We start from the raw sequence: 23,320 nt of genomic DNA, 5'->3' as shown, positions 1-23,320 counted from the left end.
CTTTTATAATTGGGGCTGTGGTTGTGTTCATAATTAACCAATCACATTTAAACTCATGTTAAATAGTAGTCAGTACACAGCTGCCATTATTTAAAGTTATTCTTGGTAACCCCATATAAGTTCAGCTGTCCTTTTAGGGTTTTCCTGACATTTTCTTTGTTGCATGTAACAGCAAAAGCCATGATCCGTAAAGGGATCTGATTGTTGAAAGGCATCAGTCAGGAGAATGGTACCAAAGAATATCCAAGGCATTAGATATACCATGGAACATAGTGAAGACAGTCATCAAGATGTGGATTACATTTGGCACAACAGTGACATTACCAAGAACTGGACGTCCCTCAAAACATGATGAAAAGACAAGACTAAAATTGGCCCGGGAGGCTACCAAGAGGCCTACAGCAACATTAAAGGAGCTGCAGGATTTTCTGTCAGGTACTGATTGTGTAGTGCATGTGATAACAATCTCCCGTATTCTTCATATGTCTGCGCTGTTGGATAGGGTGGCAAAACGAAAGCCTTTTATAACAAAGAAAAACATTCGAGCCCGGCTATGTTTTGCAAACACCTACATCAAGTCTGGCAAAAGAATGTGGGAAAACGTGTTATGGTCTGATGAGACCAAGGTTGGACTTTTTGGCCACAATTCCAAAAGGTATGTTTGGCACAAAGCCAACACTACACATCACCAGAAGAACACCATACCCACAGTGAAGCATGGTGGAGGCAGCATTATGCTTTGGGGTTGTTTTCTGCAGCTGGAACTGGGGCTTTAGTCAAGGTGGAGGGAATTATGAACAGTTCCAAATATCAGGCAATGATTGGCACAAAACCTGCCGGCCTCTGCTAAACAGCTGAAGATGAATTTCACCTTTCAGCACGACAACGACCCAAAGCAGAACCTCCAAATCAACAAAAGAATGGCTTCACCAGAAGAAGATCAAAGTTTTGGAATGGCCCAGCCAGAACCCAGACCTGAATCCCATTCAAAAACTGTGGGGTTACCTGAAGAGGGCTGTACACAGGAGATGCCCTCGCAATCTGACAGCTTTGGAGCGCTTTTGCAAGTAAAGAGTGGGCAACAATTGCCAAGTCAAGATGTGCCATGCTGATAGACTTCTACCCAAAAAGACTGAATGCAATCATAAAGTCAAAGGGTAATTCAACAAAGTATTAAGAGTTTAAGAGTGTGTATATTTATGCAACCACATTATTTTTGTTCTTTATTTTTATTTTTCCACCCTAAAAGATTTCAATTTGTTTTTCAATACAATTGTACAGATTATGGGGGACATTAAAGGGAAAAAGGTCTGAAATGACTCATCTTGGACTGATTTTGTAACATGACAGAAACCTGGCATTTTAACAGGGGTTTGTAGACTTCTTATATCCAATATATATATATATATATATATATATATCATTTGTTATTTTTTGGAATATTTTACCTGTGCTGCTAACAGTGTAACGGTTTGAAAATAATGACATTGTATAATTCAGTATAAGGTAAAATATTCTTTATTACATTTGGGTGATTCTGATATTCAGGTAGTCTATAAATTACATTCTAATTTCCATCATTGTCCTGTTGCACCTCTAAAACATTTGCACCTCTAAAGAGAGCTATTCTGATAAAGATATATTATGGGATAGATATATACTGTATGTCGTTTCCTAATCTGCTATTTAATTCAATACAATGTGGAATGTAAAGTATGTGTGTTTGATTAGATGTGTTCAATCACAGCAGGCATAGACTTTAGATAATAGAAAACCAGTTCATGGGTGAGCAGTCACATGAATAACAGGTTGAGCGAATTCCACACACAAATATATACTACGCAGCATGTTTGGCCTTCAGCACTTATAATATAATATAGCAGAATTTGCTGATGGCGGTCTGCAACTATTTCTTGTGCCATAAGATCGCAATCACATTTAGCTCCTCCCACTTTCAGCTGCTTAGCTCCTAAACACTGGGCACAGCATAGCAATTTCTAGTGTGTATCTAGTGGTTTTTCTTTTTTATTATAGTATGCCATAATACAACTTTTATTTTATATATGTTATACTCCTGGAAACACCCACTCGTATTACATTTTATACTCTATGTAGGATGAAGACACAGAAAGTTACGAGTTTATTGATGTTGATAGAGAAATATGCTTTACTTCCCCTCATCTTGCAAAATCCAAAAACACATCGGAATATGCTGGTAAATATCGGAATATGCAATTTCTAGTAATTTTTTCTCTAGAATTTTGGGATGTATTTTGATATTTAGGATCATACAAGATACAGGATTATACAAGATATGCCCAACATCTAAATAATGATGTTATACAATTCATATTGAGATTTGTGGTGGTCACCAGTCTTGGGTGCCAGGCTATCTAAGATGCCCTCTTCAACAAGGGGAAACTGTGCGACCACAACGATGACCTTTATAAAATAAGACAGTTATAGCGTATCCTTCATATAACCTAATGAATACAGAAAAGTTAATAAGATGATGACATTCACACGAGCTATGAAAAAGTTTAATAATTAACTAAATTATCATTTGCTGTATTCGTTTTACAAGGCATAGATATAGCTAATGTCACTCTGTCCTGTCTGCTGCCACCATTATTTTTACTCCACCTGATCATACATTGATGGCCTATAGTAAGGATAGGCCATCAATTTTATAGTCCTGGAGAACCATTTTAAACGGGTTGTACAGGATTAAAGAAAAAAAGGCTACTTTCTTCCAGAAACAGCGCCACCTCTTTCAGTGGGTTGTGTCTGGTATTGCAGTTCAGCTCCATTGAAGCGAAAGGGGCTGGGCTGAACTGCGATACCACTCACACCCTGTTGACAGTTGTGGCACTGTTTCTGGAGGAAAGCAGCCATGTTTTTCTAATCCTATAAAACCCCTTTAAATATTGGACTTTATATATGAAAACTAATGCAGCCAAGACCTGGACGTTTTTCCCATAGCAACCATTTATAATTTAGCTGTTACGTGGTCATAGCAGGTCTGATAATGAAAACTGTGATGATAAGTTTAGCTGCTATGGGTAACAGCTCCATCCTGGTCTGTGCCAATTTTCATACATAGGCTTTATTTATAATACATAATATTGACCAAAGTTTCAAAAAGTGATGGGTACCCACCATTTAGTTTGTATTGAATTTATTTCATTACAGGGATTATTTAAATACATTGGGAAAATGAACAATGTTGTTTGTGTTTCAGATAAAATATGTTTCGGGATGGATATGAATAACCAGACTTTTAACAATCTGCAGCTAAGTCCTGCAGACCATCACGTAAACAGGAGTACAATAGTAGCAAAACCACAGGTAACAAATCCACCAATATTACTGCATGTATCTTCCAGGGGTCCTGGAAGCCCCTTTAATTATACGAAGCTTTGATTTTAAAAAGAAACTCCAGGAACCATTTATTAAGGCTTGTTTGCCTAAATATGTCAGTTATCTGATAATCTTCTATTACTTGCAAAACAAAGCCATAAGGTGAGCTTGCATAGGGCTGAAGAAAGGCAAAAAAGAAAAAATTCAGTGTAAAGCATGTGGGACCAGCACAGCAGCCGGATCCCCTGGTGAGACATGAAGTGGATTTCAGACTCAGGGTATGTGCGCACGATGAGAGGCTTTTACGGCTGAAATGACAGACTGTTTTCAGGAGAAAACAGCTGCCTCGTTTCAGCCGTAATTGCTCCTCCTCGCATTTTGCGAGGCTTCTCTGACCGCCGTAAATTTTGAGCTGTGCTTCATTGAGTTCAATGAAGAACGGCTCAAATTACGTCTGAAAGAAGTGTCCTGCACTTCTTTTGATGAGGCTGTATTTTTACGCGTCGTCGTTTGACAGCTGTCAAACGACGATGCGTAAATGACAGGTCGTCTGCACAGTACGTCGGCAAACCCATTCAAATGAATGGGCAGATGTTTGCCGACGTATTGTAGCCCTATTTTCAGACATAAAACGAGGCATAATACGCCTCGTTTACGTCTGAAAATAGGTCGTGTGAACCCAGCCTAACTCTGACTCCCATTAGACAATGCAGCAAATATACAGTCACTGATCATAGTTGATAGACCTGATAAAGCAGAATTAAAAATTCACCACTAAATAAAAATAGAAACTTTCTGGAAATTGAAACTTTTTGGGTAATGTTTGACGGCACTTGTACTGTACTTTAATAGATTTTATTGATTCTCATTTACAGGTGCAAATAACTCATTTTAATGAGTCAAGACCAGTCAGAGGTATTAAACCATTCTGTATTCTTCCATCTATAGTATATATAATTTTTTCTCCTTTTAAGTAAAAAAATAACAACTATGCATTACATAAAGAAGAATTAAGTTTAAATTCCTCATCAGAGACCTATGCACCTATGTCAGTTGGATATGATCAGGACAGGTGTTCAGCCTTTGAGTGTGAACAATAATGTTTTCATTCACCGACTGAAGCAAAGGTCTTGAAAATGATGAGGAAATTAAAGGGGTTTTCCAGCCAGTAAAAATTGAGGATAGGCCATCAATAGCTGATGGGTCAGACCGTCAGGGTCCCCCACTGATCAGCTGTTTTGCTCGTATGACCGCTGCTTCCCCTTCATTTCTTCTTTCTCACTGTGAATCTACAACGCACATTTAGCAACGATTCACAGGTATTGCAGCCTTCTTGCCTATTGATGTGAATGCGTGTCGACGATTCACAGTGAGCAAGTAGAAATGAAGGGGAAGCAGCGCTCATAAGAGCGCTGCGGCCCCTTCAAAACAGGAGCCCTGAGGAAATGCCATCAATTTTTATTAGCTGGAAAACCCCTTTAAAAGTTCTGAAATGTTCTAATATAGTTTGTGTTAAAACTCTTTTAATGGTCATACCTTACTAGTGCTGCCATGATTTTCTAAACGTAAAAGTAATACTACTGCAACAAAAAATATATGGATTGAAATGCCATGTTACTACCAATGAATATATAGGATCATCACTAATAAGCCTATAATAACAAACCTGAAATAGGGGATTGTCAGCATATTGTCAGATATATGGTGATGCACAGAGGAAAGACATTTTCTGCGAATATAAACGCTAGGAGAGAAAATCCACTGAATACATACATCATCTCACAGATACAGTATGTTAACATGTATTTTACATAATTTAAGTAACATTGTAAATACATTGTATTATGTATCTTGTAATGATACTAAGCATTAAATCCCAGAGCTGCATTAAACTTCTGCTGGTTGTTATAGGAAACAGTCGACAGATTTGTTGTCAGACAGACCCCTAACAGCACTATCACTGACAGAGATGTATAGCAAAGGGATATCTGACTCCCATAACCAGTACCAAATAGATTATATGGTCACTGAATCAAGGAACTTTAAAGGAGAAGAGGAGGTGGTTTATGAGTGGGAGACACTAAGGCTGGGTTCACACAAGTTATTTTCAGACGTAAACGAGGCTCCAGTACGTCAGCAAACATCTGCCCATTCATTTTAATGGGTTTGCCGACGTACTGTGGAGACGACCTGTCATTTACGCGTCGTCGTTTGACAGCTGTCAAACGACGACGCGTAAAATGACTGCCTCGGCAAAGAAGTGCAGGACACTTCTTTGCAACGTAATTTGAGCCGTTCTTCATTGAAGTCAATGAAGAGCAGCTCAAGATTACAAACGTCAAAGACGCCTCGCATATTACGAGGAGGAGCTTTTACGTCTGAAACGAGGCAGCTGTTTTCTCCTGAAAACAGTCTGTCTTTTCAGACGTAAAAGCCTCTCATCGTGTGCACATACCCTAATTGTACGGTTGGTGAGGTATGAGGAGATCCAGAAGAGGGCCTGTAAAGCCCAGGCATGAGAAAATTTGTATCAAGAGGGAGAGGATAGGTCTAGAAGGAAGAGCACAGGGTGAGGCTTTGGCTGTTAACAGATCATTATTGACTTTGGTTAAGAAAAAAACAAAATCAGTGAAGTTGTGAGGTTGGAAGATGTAGGTGGTCAAAAAGAGAGTTAAAGAACTCCTCCCACAGAGACGCCGGCACACACTGCTCTCTCCTTCTGCTGTTGCTCGTCGGGTGCGTGTGCACTCTCGTTCCCAGTCTTAAAGGGCCAGCGCGTACACCAGCAACTTCATCCCTGACCAATCCCAGCACACCCGGGACTTTTAGAAGAACTCTGCCCGCTTCCACTTTGCCTGATCAATGTTGTGTCTTCCCACTGTTGGTCCTGCAAATGGTTCCTTAGCTATATCCTGTATCCCATATCCTGTATCCAGTATTTGTGTCCGGTGCCAAGTCCATTGTCTGAGACTACTTCTGTGCTCAAGTCCATTGTCCGAGACGACTTCTGTGCTCAAGACCATTGACCGAGACAACTTCTGTGCTCAAGTCCATTGTTCGAGACAACTTCTGTGTTCCAGTCCATTGTCCGAGACAACTTCTGTGTTCAAGTCCAGCGTCTGTGCCCAAGTCCAGTTGTTCAGCACAAGCCAGCTTCTGATAGTCCGGAACAAGCCAGCAATCCAGGTACTCTTGCCCTAGTGACGTTTATTTACTTTTTTTGACCAGCTGCTACTCTGCTATTGCGGAGCGGCCCAGTGGGTCCTCATACCCGACAGCCAGTTTGCTCATGCCATGGATCCCGCTGGTCAATCCAAGAATCCAAGCAATGTAAGCAGACATCTCTGAGAACGGCAAGATCAGCTCCTGCAAGCTGTCAATGCTATTGCCACATGCTTGGGTCTTGCTTCAGTTGTTGCCCTACCTACTACACTGCCCGCCAGCACTCCAGTCAGTTCTGGGTCCGGAATTTCGTTGCCACTTCCACCTCATTACAATGGAGATGCAAAAACCTGTAGAAGCTTTATCAACCAGTGCAAGATCCACTTCTAGTTGCGCGCACATCTCTTCCCCTCCGATTTGACCAAGGTTGCCTTTAGTATCTCTCTCCTCCCTGGCAAAGCTTCAGCGTGGGCGATCCTATCTGGGAACATGAGGCGCCGGAATCTTCAAACCTGCAAATATTTTTGGAGACTTTTCGTACTGTATTTGAAGAACCTGGCCAAACATATTCTACAGCTCCCTCACTTCTGACTCTCTGTCAAGGGGAATCGACAATAGGGGAGTACCCCATCCAATTCCGTACTTTGGCAGCAGAGTTTGCCTTGAATAATTAGGCCTTAGTGGCAACCTTTTGGCAAGGATTAGCTCCTCAAATAATAGATGAGCTGGCGGCTTGTGATCTTCAGTCTACCTTGGATGCCCTAATTCTTCTGGCTACACGGATCGACATGAGGTTTCGAAAACGTGCCCTGGAAGTTCGTCTAGAACAAAGGTCCTACAGATTGGCACAGAAGTTCAAGAGATCTGAAGTTGCAAGTGGGAGTTCTTCACACTGACGAAATAGCTTTTTATGTCCTACCAAAAGCGATTAACCCTATTCTGCTGGGTCTGCCATGGCTTCGCCTACACCGTACTGTCCTCGACTTGAATTCTGGAGAGGTCCCCTAGTGGGGATCCCAATGTCTTCACCGCTGCCTGCCTCAGGTTCGTCCTGTCCTGTCCCCAATTCCTCAGTCACTCTCTTGGGGACCGTGAGTTACTGGCCATCAAATTAGCCTTAGAGGAGTGGAGGCACCTACTCATCCTATTATCATCTACACTGATCACAAGAATCTCACTTATTTACTGCACAACGACTGAACCCTCATCAAGCCAGATGGTCACTGTTCTTTGCCAGATTCCAGTTTCTACTTCACTTTCGTCCTGCTGATAAGAATATAAAGGCTGATGACCTGTCTCGGTCATTTGAAACAGATGACTCAGAGGAGGACCCTCAACATATCATTGATCCTTCAAGGATTATTTCTGTTAACCCTCTGCACAAACATTTGCTCTGGAAAAAATGTTATTTGTCCTGCTGACAGAAAAAAAATTCTCATCTGGGTCATAATTCCAAGTTGGCTGGGCACTCTTGTGTTTGTAAGACTCAGGACTTTATTTCTCATCACTACTGGTGGCCCTCGCTGCCTAAAGATGTTGTGGACTATGTCTCTTCTTGTACCAATTGTGCCAAAAACAAGGTTACCTATTCCAAGCATACTGATCTGCTCCGACCTCTGCTTTTTCATGATGGTCCCTGGAAAAACACTGCCATGGATTTTATTACCGACCTTCCTCCTTCTGCTGGATGTACCACTGTCTTCGTCGTGGTGGATCGTTTTTCTAAGATGGCACATTTCGTCTCTCTGCCTGGTCACCCCTCAGCTCCTCGTTTGGCAAATTTATTTATTTATGATCTTTCATCTGCACGGACTATCCATCCATATGGAGTCTGATCGGGGTGTACAATTGACATAACATTTCTGGAGAGCCCTGTGTAAACTTTTGGATGTGAAATTGGACTTTTCTTCTGCTTATCACCCACAATCTAACGGCCAAGTTGAAACGACTAATCAAGTACTAGAAAATTATCTTTGTCATTTTATATCTGTTCAAAATGACAATTGGGTGAATCTTTGTAATGTCCGTGTCCAACCTCCCCCTGACAGCCGCAGCCACGAGTCGGCAAGCGCTGGCCCCAGTCTCCTCCTCAGGAGACGCCAGCGCTCGCGTCCACTCACCTCTGCCGGATCCCCTAGGGTCAAAGTTCGTCCATGAGGTCCGGTGCGCGCGCTGCCCCTTTAAGAGCGGGTACGAGCGTGCGCGGGCACGCGCACACCGGATCTCATGGTCGAACTTTGACCCGTGAGTACCCTGGACTATAAGAGGGGTCCAGCCCCCTAGTTCTATGCCTGAGCATTGTTGTGTTCCCTATAGTTTGTCTATGTGATGGCCTCCTAGTGTGTTTCCTGTTCCAATCCCTGTCCCTGTACCTATACCTGTTTCCAGTTCTTGTTCCTAGCAATCCATACCTTCCTGGTCTAGCACGGAGCTGTACCAAAGTCGTGCCATGCTGCATCCACGTCTGAGCTGCTTCACCTCGCCTGACGTCTGCCTGCTACCTAAGTCCCAGCCGAGCCTGCCCTGTTGCTGTCTGAGCTGCCACAGGTACCTATAGAACTATAGACATTCACCTGCTCCCTGTTGGCCAGCTGTCTTACCGCCAAGGCGGTACGGCCCAGTGGGTCCACAGACCCTTCGTGACAATCGTCTTCCATGGGCCGAATTTCGCTTACAATAATAACACGAGTGAGTCTTCTGCTTCTTCTCCATTCTTTATTGTTTACAGACAACATCCACGCGTTCCTCCTCCTGTACCAGCTACATCTCAAGTGTCTGCAGCCAATTCTTTCGGAAGCTTTCCTCACATCTGGCAGCAAACCAAGTACGCAATCCTGCAGGCAGTGGATCGCATGAAGAAATATGCCAATAGGAAGAGAAGAATTCCTCCCCAATTTCTTCCCGGAGTCCAAGTCTGGTTGTCTTCAAAAATATATTAGTCTGAAAATCCCCTCCTACAAATTTGCTCCCAGATTTATTGTTCCCTTTTGAGATTCTACAACAAATCAACTCTGTGTTTTATAAGCTACAGCTTCCCCCTACTCTCAAGATTCCCAACATGTGTCCCTCCTGAAGCCTGTGGTCCTGAACCAATACAGTAAATCTCCTGGCCCTGAAATTTCTCCCAATGGTGCTGTCACGTACTCTCTGCCTGCGGCTCCCTCGGTCTCCAGGACATCGAGAGTTACTCCCTCAGGCGTCGCCTGGCCTGGCAGACTGAGGCACCTTTTCCAGTCTACCCCTGTGTTTTGTTTGAAGAAAGATTCAGGGGTCTATCCAGTACCTGGTCCATTGGAAAGGATATGGTCCGGAGGAGAGGACTTGGGTCCCAGTCTGAGATATCCACGCTCAGACCCTTATAAAAAAACTTTCATAAAAAGTTTCAGAATAAACCTGGTTCGGGGGTTGAGGGTCCAGTGGCCCCTCGTAAAAGGGGGGGGGGTACTGTCACGTACTCTCAGCCTGCGGCTCCCTCGGTCTCCAGGACATCGAGAGTTACTCGCTCGGGCATCGCCCGGCCTGGCAGACTGAGGCAGTCTGCAGCCAATAGGAGCTCAGGAGCGTCAGGCCAATCGAAGCCTAGCTGATGTTCGTGAGCTCCCGCCCTCTCCTTATTTAGTTCAGCATGGGATATTTGGCCTTTGTCTGTAATTAGAGTTTCCTTGCCTGGTGCTTTCCCTTGTTTCAGACTCCCCTGAGCGACTTGCTTTTTGACTTCTTGTGACCTGACCTCGGCTGGACTCCTGACTTTTCTTTGCCTTCTGACTTTTGTTTGTTCCACACTCTCCCAGTTTGACCCTGCCCTGCCTCTCCCTCCATGTACTTCCCAGGTTACCCTTTGTTATTTCGTACTGTCTCTGTCTTATCGGTTTGTTGGTTTCACTTGTACCAGTATAGGGAACGCCGCCCAGTTGTGCGCCGTCGTTTAGGTCGGGTCATACAAGTAGGTAGGGACAAAGGTTTGGGAAGAACAGGGACCTCACGGTTTACTGTGTATTTGTTCATGACAGAATTACAGAACCATTACCTGCTCTTCCCTGTTGTCTGGCTTTGTTTGCCATGGACCCTTTGGTAGTGTTAACAGAGCAAATGCAGGGTTTCACCCAATTGGTGCAGGATCTGGCCCAGAGAGTCTACCAGCTGGAGCATGCCCCGCATGTGGCCGCCCCTGTGTTACCCGTGGCAGCCTACCCTCCCGCACCTTTGCTGGAACCCCAAATCCAGTTACCCTGGCGATAAAAAAATGTTTGCATCTTTTCGTGAGAGCTGCATGCTTTATTTTCAGTTATGACCCCATTCTTCTGGCTCTGAGTCTCAATGTGTGGGGATCATCATATCCTGCCTAAAGGGGGACCCCCAGGATTGGGCATTTTCCTTATCTCCCACTAGTCCCCAACACACCTCTGTCGACGCTTTCTTTTCCGCCCTGGAACATCTCTATGATGAACCCGACAGGACAGCGTTCGCTGAAACTCAGTTAGAGGGACTTCGTCAGGGTAAGAGGGCAGTAGAGGAGTACTGCTCTGAGTTTAGGAAGTGGTCTGTGGAACCTACCTGGGGTCACTCAGCCCTGACGTACCACTTCAGGCTAGGACTGACTGATGCCCTGAAAGACCTGCTAGTAGGTTAACCCCCCCGACTCCCTAGATCAGCCCATGAATCTTGCTGTCCGTCTCGACCGACGCATCCAGGAGCGCCGTCAAGTCGATTCTCCTAGGTCTCGAGCTGTCCCAGTGCCATCATCTTCAGCTGACTACCAGGAGGAACAGGGGGAGATAGGGATCACCGGAGATCCAAAAGTTCACAGGGAGTTCCGCCGCAAAAATGCCTTATGCTTCTACTGTGGAGACGTGGACCATCTACTCAGCGCCTGTCCCAAACGCAAAAAAGAAGACTCTGTAAAACTTACGCGCCTAAGTGGTCATCGGGGAGGTCACTTGGGCGCACAGGTATCTCCCATTCGTTTTAATAAGGTCTTGTTGCAAGCCCAGCTGTCATTTTTGGGCAAGACTGGGATAGGTTCTGTGTTTTTGGACTCCGGGTCCATTACCAATTTTATTTCCCACAGTTTTGCTTTGTTCATTGGTTTACCCCTTATTGATTTGTCTGTTCTATTCCACTGGTAGGGGTAGACTCCTCCCCGTTAGCTTGCGGGCACCTTTTCCAGTCTACCCCTGTGTTTTGTTTGAAGAAAGATTCAGGGGTCTATCCAGTACCTGGTCCATTGGAAAGGATATGGTCCAGAGGAGAGGACTTGGGTCCCAGTCTGAGATATCCACGCTCAGACCCTTATAAAAAAACTTTCATAAAAAGTTTCAGAATAAACCTGGTTCGGGGGTTGAGGGTCCAGTGGCCCCTCGTAAAAGGGGGGGTACTGTCACGTACTCTCTGCCTGCGGCTCCCTTGGTCTCCAGGACATCGAGAGTTACTCGCTCGGGCATCGCCCAGCCTGGCAGACTGAGGCAGTCTGCAGCCAATAGGAGCTCAGGAGCGTCAAGCCAATCAAAGCCTGGCTGATGTTCCTGAGCTCCCGCCCTCTCCTTATTTAGTTCAGCCCGGGATAGTAGGCCTTTGTCTGTAATTAGAGTTTCCTTGCCTGGTGCTTTCCCTTGTTTCAGACTCCCCTGAGCGACTTTATTTTTGACTTCTTGTGACCTGACCTTGGCTGGACTCCTGACTTTTCTTTGCCTTCTGACTTTTGTTTTTTCCACACTCTCCCGGTTTGACCCTGCCTGCCTGACTCCGCCTTTTGTGCCCGGACTTGTCAGCGGCGCAATTGCCCTGCCTCTCCCTCCGTGTACTTACCAGGTTACCCTTTGTTATTTCGTACAGTCTCTGTCTTATCTGTTTGTTGGTTTCACTTGTACCAGTATCGGGAACACCGCCCAGTTGTGCGCCGGTCGTTTAGGTCGGGTCATACAAGTAGGTAGGGACAGAGGTTTGGGAAGAACAGGGACCTCACTGTTTACTGTATATTTGTTCAAGACAGGTGCTACCGAAGTCTTAGAGGTAAAGGAGATCCTGGGCTACAAGAAGGTAGGAGGGAGGACCTACTACCTTGTAGATTAGAAGGGTTTTGGTCCAGAGGAGAAGTCTTGGGAGCATGAAGAGATACCGGTACACACTGCACTCTCCTTCGGTTGCTTGTAGAGTGTGATCACCCCCGGCCTTAAAGGGCGACCACGCGCACCAGCAACTTTGTCCCTGACCAATCCCAGCACACCCGGGACTTTCAGAAGAACTCTGCCCACTTCCCCTTTGCCTGAACAATGTTGTGTCTTCCCAGTGTTTGTCATCCAAATGCTTCCTTTGCTGTATCTATGTCTGATGCCCGTGCCAAGTCCATTGTGCGAGACAACTTCTGCACAAGCCAGCTTCCAATAGTCCGGCACAAGCCTGCTTTCAATCATCTGGCACAAGCCAGCAATCCAGGTACTCTTGTCCTAGTGACCGTTATTGACATTTTGTTTGACCAGCTGCTACTCCGCTATGGCGGAGCAGCCCAGTTCATCCACATATCCCACAGCCGTGACACACATGTGGTAAGGTGTGTTTTGGAGAGTAGGGTCGAAAGTATTGGTGGAAAAGCAGATTATGGGGAAGAGCACTGAGCAGTTGTGGGACTGTAGCTTAAAACGGTTTCTAATGGTGTAGATATTATGTTTAAGATTTGTGGCAAATTCCTAAGTTAAAATAAGAGATGTTTGATGGGAATCTTTGGGATGGAGTAAGTATTAACTATTTTAAATGTTTGGGGTTGTGAGACAGAGAAGATATGACAGCAGAGAAAGACGCCTGCTTAACAGAAGTAAGTGCCATTTTGAAATTGAGAAGTGCTTGTATGTTGCAAAGTCTTCCTTGGAGTGGGATTTCTTCCAAAGACTGGAAGCTTGTTTCAATTTTTTCATCAGATTGGTGTGCCAGGGCTGCCTATTGACTCGTCCCAGAGAGCTGACGTTATTGTGACATTATAGAAAACAGTGGCACTTCTGCACCAAGAAGTGAGGATATAGTAGAGAGTGGTAGAAGAAAGTCTAAAAGTGTGTGAATATCAAGAGATTTACAATAAGGTTTATATGAGGATGTGCTAGTGCCTGGAATAAGGGTGTTAGGTAAAGGGAAAATGTAAGCATATTTTGGTCAGATAGAGGGAGAGGCAAGTTCAAGGTTAGATAAGGATCATGTGGGTGAATGTAAGGTCTATTGTGTGGGTCTCCATGTGAGTGACTGTGGAAAACCACTTTGAGAGGCCAAAGGAGAATACCACTGTGATGGCAGCTGAGTGGGATTTTTCAATGCAAATGTTGAAGTCACGCATAATGATGGTAGGTAGGTAGGTAGATGATGGCCACTTAAAGCTAGAGCAGATGCGGACAGAGTGTACTTCGAAAGAGGGGAGGGTAGAGATAACGTTGGTTTGAAGGAGCAGTTCTTCGATAGGCGAATACATATTTTTGGTATGATGCATTATTGGCCAAGAGGGACAGGCTTGACCTTTTGGCCGGAGGTACTTCTTCCTTATAAGACCGACACCATAGCTTATCTTTTCACAGCCATTCATGCATTCATGCTGGGCCATCCTACACTCAAACATTAGAATTTCTTCCCTGTTAATTATATGCTGACACAGGCTATTATAGGATAAAATGTGTACGGCTATTTGAATAATACACCAGATTACTGTACAATGCCTGGTCTGGACTCTTTACAAAATGCAATTCACCAGAGCAAGCTCTGTACAAACGTTGATTCATTAAAGGAGTTGTCCACTACTGGATAACTGATGACCTATCCACCGGATAGTTCATCAGTATATCATCGGTGCGGGTCCGAAACCTGGATCCCACACCGTTCAGCTCCTCCGATTGCCTGCGGGCATCGGATGTTATTGCCCATTATGCAATGTACGGAGCCCGAAGCACTTGGCTCCGTACATTGCATAGCGGCCTTGCTGCAGAACTGCAGCTCTGCTCCTATTCACTTGAATAGGAGCGGAGCTGCAGTACTGCAGCTCGGCCGCTATTCCGTGGCCGGAGCCAACTGCTTCCGGCATGTACGTCCGATACCTGGAGGAAGCCGGAGCGGCTGATTAGTGCGTGGTCCAGGTGTTGGACCAGCACCGATGATATAATGATGACCTATCCTGTGGATAGGTCATTAGTAGTCCGGTAGTGGATAACCCCTTTAAGAAATGCAGGAAAGTATAAGCTCTGAAGCCTGGAAAATTGTGAATGCAGCCTTGGACTATTACACCTTTTGTAACTTAGTATCAGTACACGAGAAGTAATGTACTCTAATGTGTTTACAAATGTAATCAACTTTTTATGTAGACTAATACTATATGTAAACTGTAAGCTGCACAGTTATTATATCAGTAATTGATTTGATACATGTATATAAGACAAAGTTTAAAATATAAACTAAACAACACAATGTGTATTTTTAAAGATCAAGTTATAGATAATGCTTAAAGTGATGTCCACCTTTCAACCATATCATTTTTAGGTCCAACATTAGGGGCTGTTTAAATTCTTAGTATATCTTCATAATGGTCAGAGCTCCATTTTTCTAATAGAGTTCTAAATACCATAAACAGATGCTAAAATTCTAGCTGCCTGCAGCTACCACTGGAGGGAGCTTAGGAGTGTACTTGATACTGTTTCAATGTCCTGTATTAATAGAATACAGCATGTACTTAAGCTCCCTCTAGTGGTGGCTTCAGGCATGATGGTATATTAAAACAATATTACTACACATTATTACTCCACTATGATGGAGCCCAGTTCATCCAACAGTATGTTTTTAGAGTATCAATATAAAATAGTTTAACCTATATTAAAAACCTTATTACAACGTTGTGGAGTCTTACCACAGGTAAAGCTCTTTTCCTACAAAAATAAGTCTAAATAGAGATGCCCTCTATAATAATTTATTTATTTATATCTTTATTGTTTTGAGCATTGCATCTTTGTAAGTTGCATTTTCTATGTTCTTCCAGACCAAAGGATTTTAAGGATTAAAGATACGACTCCACCACAACTATCTATGCACATTCATCATAATGACTGCGAATGGAGTGTAAGCATGTACTAAGGCAATTCAATAAAAAGATTTTATTCCAACAGACATTTTTATAGCTCCTAGGCAAGAAATGATATGCTGTTCAGAGATGTGGGGGCAGCTTCCCGGGACGGAACACATCAATGCAGAGAACTTACTGAGATTTGGTTAAGGCAGCTAAAAAAAATAATACTTCACAACAACTCCTCTTTTCCAATCTAACACAACCCTTAACCTCTATCACCACCTTGTTTCTACTCATCATTCCATTGCTTACTACAAGAACGTGCCGCGGTCGTGTCCAGGACTGGCAGAGGCAGCCATCTTCCATAACTTCTAGCCAGGGCCGGCCTTAGGTTGGATGGCGCCCTGTGCGGGATTCTCTATTGCTGCCCTCCACAAACCAAAAATTAACCACGTATATAGACATGCACATACTGGAACGTATTTACTGTACAAACATAGAAGGATATATTTAGATAATCAGGCAAATATACAGTGAAGGAAATAAGTATTTGATCCCTTGCTGATTTTGTACGTTTGCCCACTGTCAAAGACATGAACAGTCTAGAATTTTTAGGCTAGGTTAATTTTACCAGTGAGAGATGGATTATATAAAAATAAAAAAAAAGACATTCACATTGTCAAAATTATATATATTTATTTGCTTTGTGCACAGAGAAATAAGTATTTGATCCCCTACCAACCATTAAGAGTTCAGCCTCCTCCAGACCAGTTACACGCTCCAAATCAACTTGGTGCCTGCATTAAAGACAGCTGTCTTAAATGGTCACCTGTATAAAAGACTCCTGTCCACAGACTCAATTAATCAGTCTGACCCACCCTCTACAACATGGGCAAGACCAAAGAGCTTTCTAAGCATGTCAGGGACAAGATCATAGACCTGCACAAGGCTGGAATGGGCTACAAAACCATAAGTAAGACGCTGGGTGAGAAGGAGACAACTGTTGGTGCAATAGTAAGAAAATGGAAGACATACAAAATGACTGTCAATCGACATCGATCTGGGGCTCCATGCAAAATCTCACCTCGTGGGGTATCCTTGATCCTGAGGAAGGTGAGAGCTCAGCCGAAAACTACACGGGGGGAACTTGTTAATGATCTCAAGGCAACTGGGACCACAGTCACCAAGAAAACCATTGGTAACACATTACACCGTAATGGATTAAAATCCTGCAGTGGCCGCAAGGTCCCCCTGCTCAAGAAGGCACATGTACAGGCCCATCTGAAGTTTGCAAATGAACATCTGGATGATTCTGAGAGTGATTGGGAGAAGGTGCTGTGGTCAGATGAGACTAAAATTGAGCTCTTTGGCATTAACTATACTCGCAGTGTTTGGAGGAAGAGAAATGCTGCCTATGACCCAAAGAACACCGTCCCCACTGTCAAGCATGGAGGTGGAAACATTATGTTTTGGGGGTGTTTCTCTGCTAAGGTCACAGGACTACTTCACCGCATCAATGGGAGAATGGATGGAGCCATGTACCGTCAAATCCTGAGTGACAAGCTCCTTCCCTCCACCAGGACATTAAAAATGGCTCGTGGCTGGGTCTTCCAGCACGACAATTACCCGAAACATGCAGCCAAGGCAACAAAGGAGTGGCTCAAAAAGAAGCACATTAAGGTCATGGAGTGGCCTAGCCAGTCTCCAGACCTTAATCCCATCGAAAACTTATGGAGGGAGCTGAAGATCCGAGTTGCCAAGCGACAGCCTCGAAATCTTAATGATTTACAGATGATCTGCAAAGAGGAGTGGGCCAAAATTCCATCTAACATGTGTGCAAACCTCATCATCAACTACAAAAAAACGTCTGACTGCTGTGATTGCCAACAAGGGTTTTGCCACCAAGTATTAAGTCTTGTTTGCCAAAGGGATCAAATACTTATTTCTCTGTGCACAATGCAAATAAATATATATAACTTTGACAATGTGATTTTCTTTTTTTTTTTTTTATATATAATCTATCTCTCACTGGTAAAATTAAGCTAGCCTAAAAATTCTAGACTGTTCATGTCTTTGACAGTGGCCAAACTTACAAAATCAGCAAGGGATCAAATACTTATTTCCTTCACTGTATATACACACATTCTGGAATATATACATACATATATAAAGGTACATATATAGACATACATACACATACTGTATATACACACACAGACACACACAAATACACTGACAGGAACATATACAAATACATAAAGGCACATATATACAACACAAAGATACCCATATATACACAGTACAGATAATGTATTAGATATTACCTGCAGTCCTATGTAACACCACAGATAACACAAAGTGATAACTATACCCACACATATATAAAACACACACAGAGGCATACATATATAAACACACACTAACAGAGACATATATACACTCACCATCTCTCCTTGCTGACAGGCTCACAGGTTTATTGCAGGACCGTATGTAGGTGGAGCTTCCTCCTCTGTTCTTGTTTCCTCTGTGTGTGTAACGAGGAGCAGAGAACAGAGCAGAGGCAGAGCCCAGTGGTATCCCCTACATGCTGGGAGGGTGCAGAACCCGGTGCACTCGCACAGGTCCCACACCCCTAAGGCCGGCCCTGCTGCTAGCTTTGTTGACCTTCCTGCACAGTTCTCTACCAGGCCTCTCATGTGTGTGACCATGAGAGAGTTAGATCTCCTAGAAAATTAGACAGTGATCACTAAGACAGGAAATTATGTCTAATGATTGACAGATGCACTCAAATTTTGTGCAAATCTAGAGGAATTTTAAATTTAGAAGTTAACAACACTTCTGCTCTGAATGACTCTGGATGTCTCTCCAAGCCTGATGGGGAAAAGTTGCATCTCGCTATGGACGCTGGACAGGTTCCACAGAGTACACCATATTTGCATCAGTTGTGTCAGGCTCAGGCAAAATAGATCTGACTAAAAACAACTGATATATACAAACACACCCAGACTGTAGCAGGAAATGCTAGGAACATAAGGTAATATGATAAACAGAGGATTTGGGGACGTAAGTAAAAGTCTATTGAGAATCTAAGAAAAGGGATTGTACGCTTTGGACAATCTATTTTTTTCTAGACATACCCCGGGTGATAAGCTGATCACAGTTTCCTACTGCTGGGTCCTGAAGAATTAAGTCTTCAACAATTCTCTTACAACACCACAGCAGGGGAAATAAAGTATTACACAGTTGTCAATTAAATCAATCGCTGTCCATGGAATGCGTGAAGTGTCCGGTCCTCCAGCACGAGAGCTGCTCTATGTAACCATTCTCTCTGCTCTGGCTAATAGATGAGGGTCCTAAAACAGGGACCCCCATTAACTGAGAATTCCCTAATTAAGTTTTTTGAAATTAGTTTTCTAAACCAAACAATCCTTTTTTTTTTTTTTACTGGCAGATAGTAAGGTTATGAAGTTTGGACAATCTCTAGAATGTTAGATATCGTCAACCTCATTTACTGATGGGATGTGTCATGAAGTTTACCTCAGCAGTGGTGGAGTCTTCATCCATAGACATAGATATGCATAAGAGACATATTCAGTTGAAGCAGACAATGTTATAATAACTTCTTAACTTTTCAGTATCCCCGGAGCAGCATCAAAACATGGGATATTAAATCACAGCCTGCTAAAGGTAGAGATTCAGTCTGTATATTTCGTAAATATTACTTTTCTTTTTTACAGTATATTTTTAAAAGTTTTATTTCATTTCACTTTTAGTTTTGAAGACTTTTTCTTAATCTGGAGAAGGACCAATGTATAGCAATGTAGACAAGTGGAGAGATAAAACAACACTTATGACTCATGCACACGTCATATTATGGGTCAGTTTTAGGCATCATTTACACGAGCGTAATATACGCGCGTGCTTTTCACGCGTGTCGTACGCACCTATATTAGTCTATGGGACAGTGCAGACAGTCCGTGAGTTTTGCGCAGCGTGAGTCCGCTGCGTAAAACTCACGACATGTTCTATATTTCGCCGTTTTCGCGCATCACGCACCCATTGAATTCAATGGGTGCGTGAAAACCACGCATGCCGCACGGAAGCACTTCCGTGCGAACTGCGTGAATCGCGCAACAGCTGTCAAACTCTGAATGTAAACAGAAAAGCACCACGTGCTTTTCTGTTTACAAACATCCAAACGGAGTGTCATAATGATGGCGGCTGCGCGAAAATCACGCAGCCGCGCATCATACACTGATGACACACGGAGCTATTAAATGCCTTTTGCGCACGCAAAACGCCGCGTTTTTTGCGTGCGCAAAACGCACACGCTCGTGTAGATCAGGCCTTAAACAGAGACGTAATAGGGCTCTCATTGAGGTGCATGAGGTCTCTATTGTACCTCTGTATGGCTCCAATTGTATATTCTACATGTAATGTACCTTTTGGATTCAATCAGAATATAGTTTTATAGTATACTACAGGGGAATTTAGAACTAGCAAATCATGCACAAAAGAAAACCGTATGAAAGAAAGAAATATGTAGAGATAATGATATGAGTAAAATTAACATTTAGAATATAATTATTTCTAAAACTAATATTTTTTTAATTATTATTTTAGGTCCATCTGTAAATCGAAGTTTAAAACCACAAAAACTTATTTGTCAAGTTACTGGTAATGTAATGCAAAGAATCAGTTCATGCAACAATTTAACAGATTTTTTTTAGCTGTTCAATATAAAACTAGATTGGCACTGTGCTGAGAGAATAAAAGGGTTAGGACCCATGCACACAACCGTAAAAAACTACGTAATTACGGACCAGCCCGGTTCTATTGTCCGCGGACACGTCTCCGTATCGCTACGGAAAGGTGCCCGTGCAGTAAAACCATGACAGGAATTATGGAGCATGTCTTACTTTTCAGATTTTACAGTGTATGGGAGCACGGCACGAAAATGCGGCGCTCGGGCATCAGCGACCGGCCGTGCCCGCAATTGCGGGCCGTGATCACGGGCACGGCCTTGTGCATGAGGCCTCAGGGCCTGTTCACATCAGAATTGGCCTTCCGTTGAGGGGCTTCCGTCGGAGGTTTCTGTCAGGTTGACCCCTTTAACGGAAAGGAAAACTGAAACTTTAGCTTCCGATTCCCTCACCATTGATCACAATGGTGACGAAAATGTTGTTAATCGTTTTTTGTTGGTCACCGTTGTGACAGGGTTCCGCTGTTTTGACGGAACCAATAGCGCAGTCGAACCGTTAACTACGTTTCCGTCACCATTGAGATGAATGGTGAGGGAAACGGAAGCTAAGGTTTCTGTTTGCCTTTCCGTTAAAGGGGTTAACCTGATGGAAACCTTCGACGGTACCCCTCAATGGAAGGGCAACGGTGATGTGAACAGGCCCTTACAAGCAGTTTAGTCATGATCATCCCAGAATTCAGTCTGCATTATTAATCAGACTTTTCAAAAACAATATTTAGTAAGGAACCTCTTTAGGCTGGATTCACACATAGAGTTTTGCTCTTGGCGTTATTTACTGCAGGGTTTTTTTTAGGTAAAAAATGCTCCGTTCAAATGTAACTTTAAAGGCTATATTCAAATATATAAAACACAGCATACAAAGTGTTTTGGTTTGTGGTGTTTTTGCGGCATTTTGGGATCAGTGGCTCTTTTTGTAAGGTTTGTCCGAAACGAACTTCCAAAATTATATCTGCCAAATCCATTCATCACTGCTCAAGGATTTTATCACTGGAAATCTAACAGCACAAAGTGTAACCATTCAAATCGAGGGAACGTTCTTCAAATTTTGTGTCAAAGACTGTACATGAAGTCTCAGAGAAGGGCCAAAGAGGTTGAGGTACTCCATACAAAGCTGCAGCCCTTCTTTCTGGAAATCACTGCTAGTCTGAGTTAAGAAATTCCACCAATGTGATTTTCTGACACGTATCTTTGACATGTAAGCATGATATAGTTTGCTGGATTTCCCCTATAGGGAGGCTGAACACTGTACAAATGTTCATTATATATCAAATACATACCAATGGCTTTACATATGTTTCTAGGAAGTAAATCAAATGCCCATGGAATACACAAAAGTAGTGGGATTAAAAGTGAATCAAGTCCGTCCATTCAGCCAGATGCGATGCCCACCAGACTAAGTACAGAGGTAAGTAATCATGTACCGCCAGGGCCAGCCTTATGAGTGTCACAGGGCACATCAGCCGCCTTGCAATTTTTTTTTACCATATACCCCGCCCACTTATATAGAACACGACCCAACCTACAGCATTTAATTCACAAATAGTGCACATGACCCCCTATGTCAAACTTCAAAATTAATACAGACCCCATACCAAATCTCTAAATAAATAGAAACGGGAGAAGAGACCCCTTAAAAACAGACACCTGATCAGACCCCCTGAATTAATAGACCCCTCATCAATCCCCCTAAACAAATACAGACCCCCTAAATAAATACAGAGCTCCCAGACCCCCTAAACAAATATAGATCCCTTGACCCACCTAAATAAATACAGACCCCCCTTGACAAATACAGACCACTAGAAATTCTAAACAAATGCAAACACCAGACCCCCAAAATAAATACAGACCTCTTGTAATATGGACCTCAGAACAGACCCCCAACTTAATGCAGACCCTGGATCAGACTTCACCTTAATATAGACCTCAGATCAGACCTCCCCCTTAATACAGACCCAACACCAAACCCACCCTTAATATAATCATCAGACCAGACCCCCCTTAACATAGGCAGACTAGACCTCAGAGCAGACCCCCCCCCCTTTAATACGGAACAGACCCCATGATGAGACATGCACATCATTGGATGTTATATATCTTGATTTGTCCAAAGCATTTGATACTGTTTCACATAAAATGTTGGTACATAAAATGAGAATGCTGAGACTGGGGGAAAATGTGTGTAAGTGGATATGTAACTGGCTCAGTGATAGAAAATGGGGTAGTTATTAACGGTACATGCTCAGATTGGATCACCGTTACTTGTGGGGTACCACAGTTGTCAGTATTGGGCCCTATTCTGTTTAATATATTTATTAATGACTCTTTGGAAGGATTGCACAGTAAAATTTCCATTTTTGCAGTTGATATGTACTAACTTATGTAAAGTAATTAACACAAAGGAGGACCGTGTTCTGTTATAATTGGATCTAGAGAAGTTGAAGGCTCAGACAGAGAAGTAGCAAATTAGGTTTAACACTGATAAATGTAAGGTTATGCACTTGGGAAGGGAAAATTCACCATTACATACTAAATGGGAAAATACAGTGTAAAACTGACATGGAAAAGGATTTAGGCATTTTAGTTGACAATAAACTTAACTGTAGCAACCAGTGTCAGGCAGCTGCTGCCAAGGCAAATAAGATCATGGGGACATAAATGCACATGACGAGAACAGAATTTTACCACTACCACTCAAATCACTAGTCAGACTGCACATGAAATTGTAATGTCAGGATAGGGAGACAGACAGGTGAGCCCTAATCTACCCGCCACTCAGTCTCTGCCTACTTGCACAGCCCGTCCTAGTCGACGGCGTACAACTGGGCGACGGTCCCTACGCTCAATATGTGCACGACAGACAAACAAGACAAGGGTACAAAAAAGCAAAGGGAAGTGGGGCAGTTGCCCACGGAAACATCGTGAGCAACAGAACAGTGGACGAGCCGAGTCAAACCAGGAGTGTACGTGGTAACAAAAGCAGGAGAATAGTCAGTCAAGCTAGAGTCAAC

General features: G+C 43.3%; 1 protein-coding gene across 1 annotated transcript in view; it reads left to right on the top strand.

Moving 5' to 3' along the window:
- Positions 1–4,237: 4,237 nt before the first annotated feature.
- LOC142750778 (uncharacterized) overlaps positions 4,238–23,320 on the top strand; it is a 51,146-nt gene continuing 32,063 nt past the window's right edge. Inside the window, exons 1-5 of the mRNA XM_075860069.1 lie at positions 4,238–4,275; positions 15,521–15,600; positions 19,183–19,234; positions 20,171–20,224; positions 21,611–21,714. Of these exons, the coding sequence (XP_075716184.1) occupies positions 15,568–15,600; positions 19,183–19,234; positions 20,171–20,224; positions 21,611–21,714 (243 nt within the window). The 5' untranslated portion in view covers positions 4,238–4,275; positions 15,521–15,567. The remainder of the gene's footprint in view (positions 4,276–15,520; positions 15,601–19,182; positions 19,235–20,170; positions 20,225–21,610; positions 21,715–23,320) is intronic.

This window comes from Rhinoderma darwinii, chromosome 1, assembly GCF_050947455.1.
Source record: "Rhinoderma darwinii isolate aRhiDar2 chromosome 1, aRhiDar2.hap1, whole genome shotgun sequence".
In the NCBI taxonomy this organism is placed as follows: Eukaryota; Metazoa; Chordata; class Amphibia; order Anura; family Rhinodermatidae; genus Rhinoderma; species Rhinoderma darwinii.
Note: the sequence above shows the minus strand (reverse complement) of the source record. Positions and strands in the feature narration are given on the sequence as shown.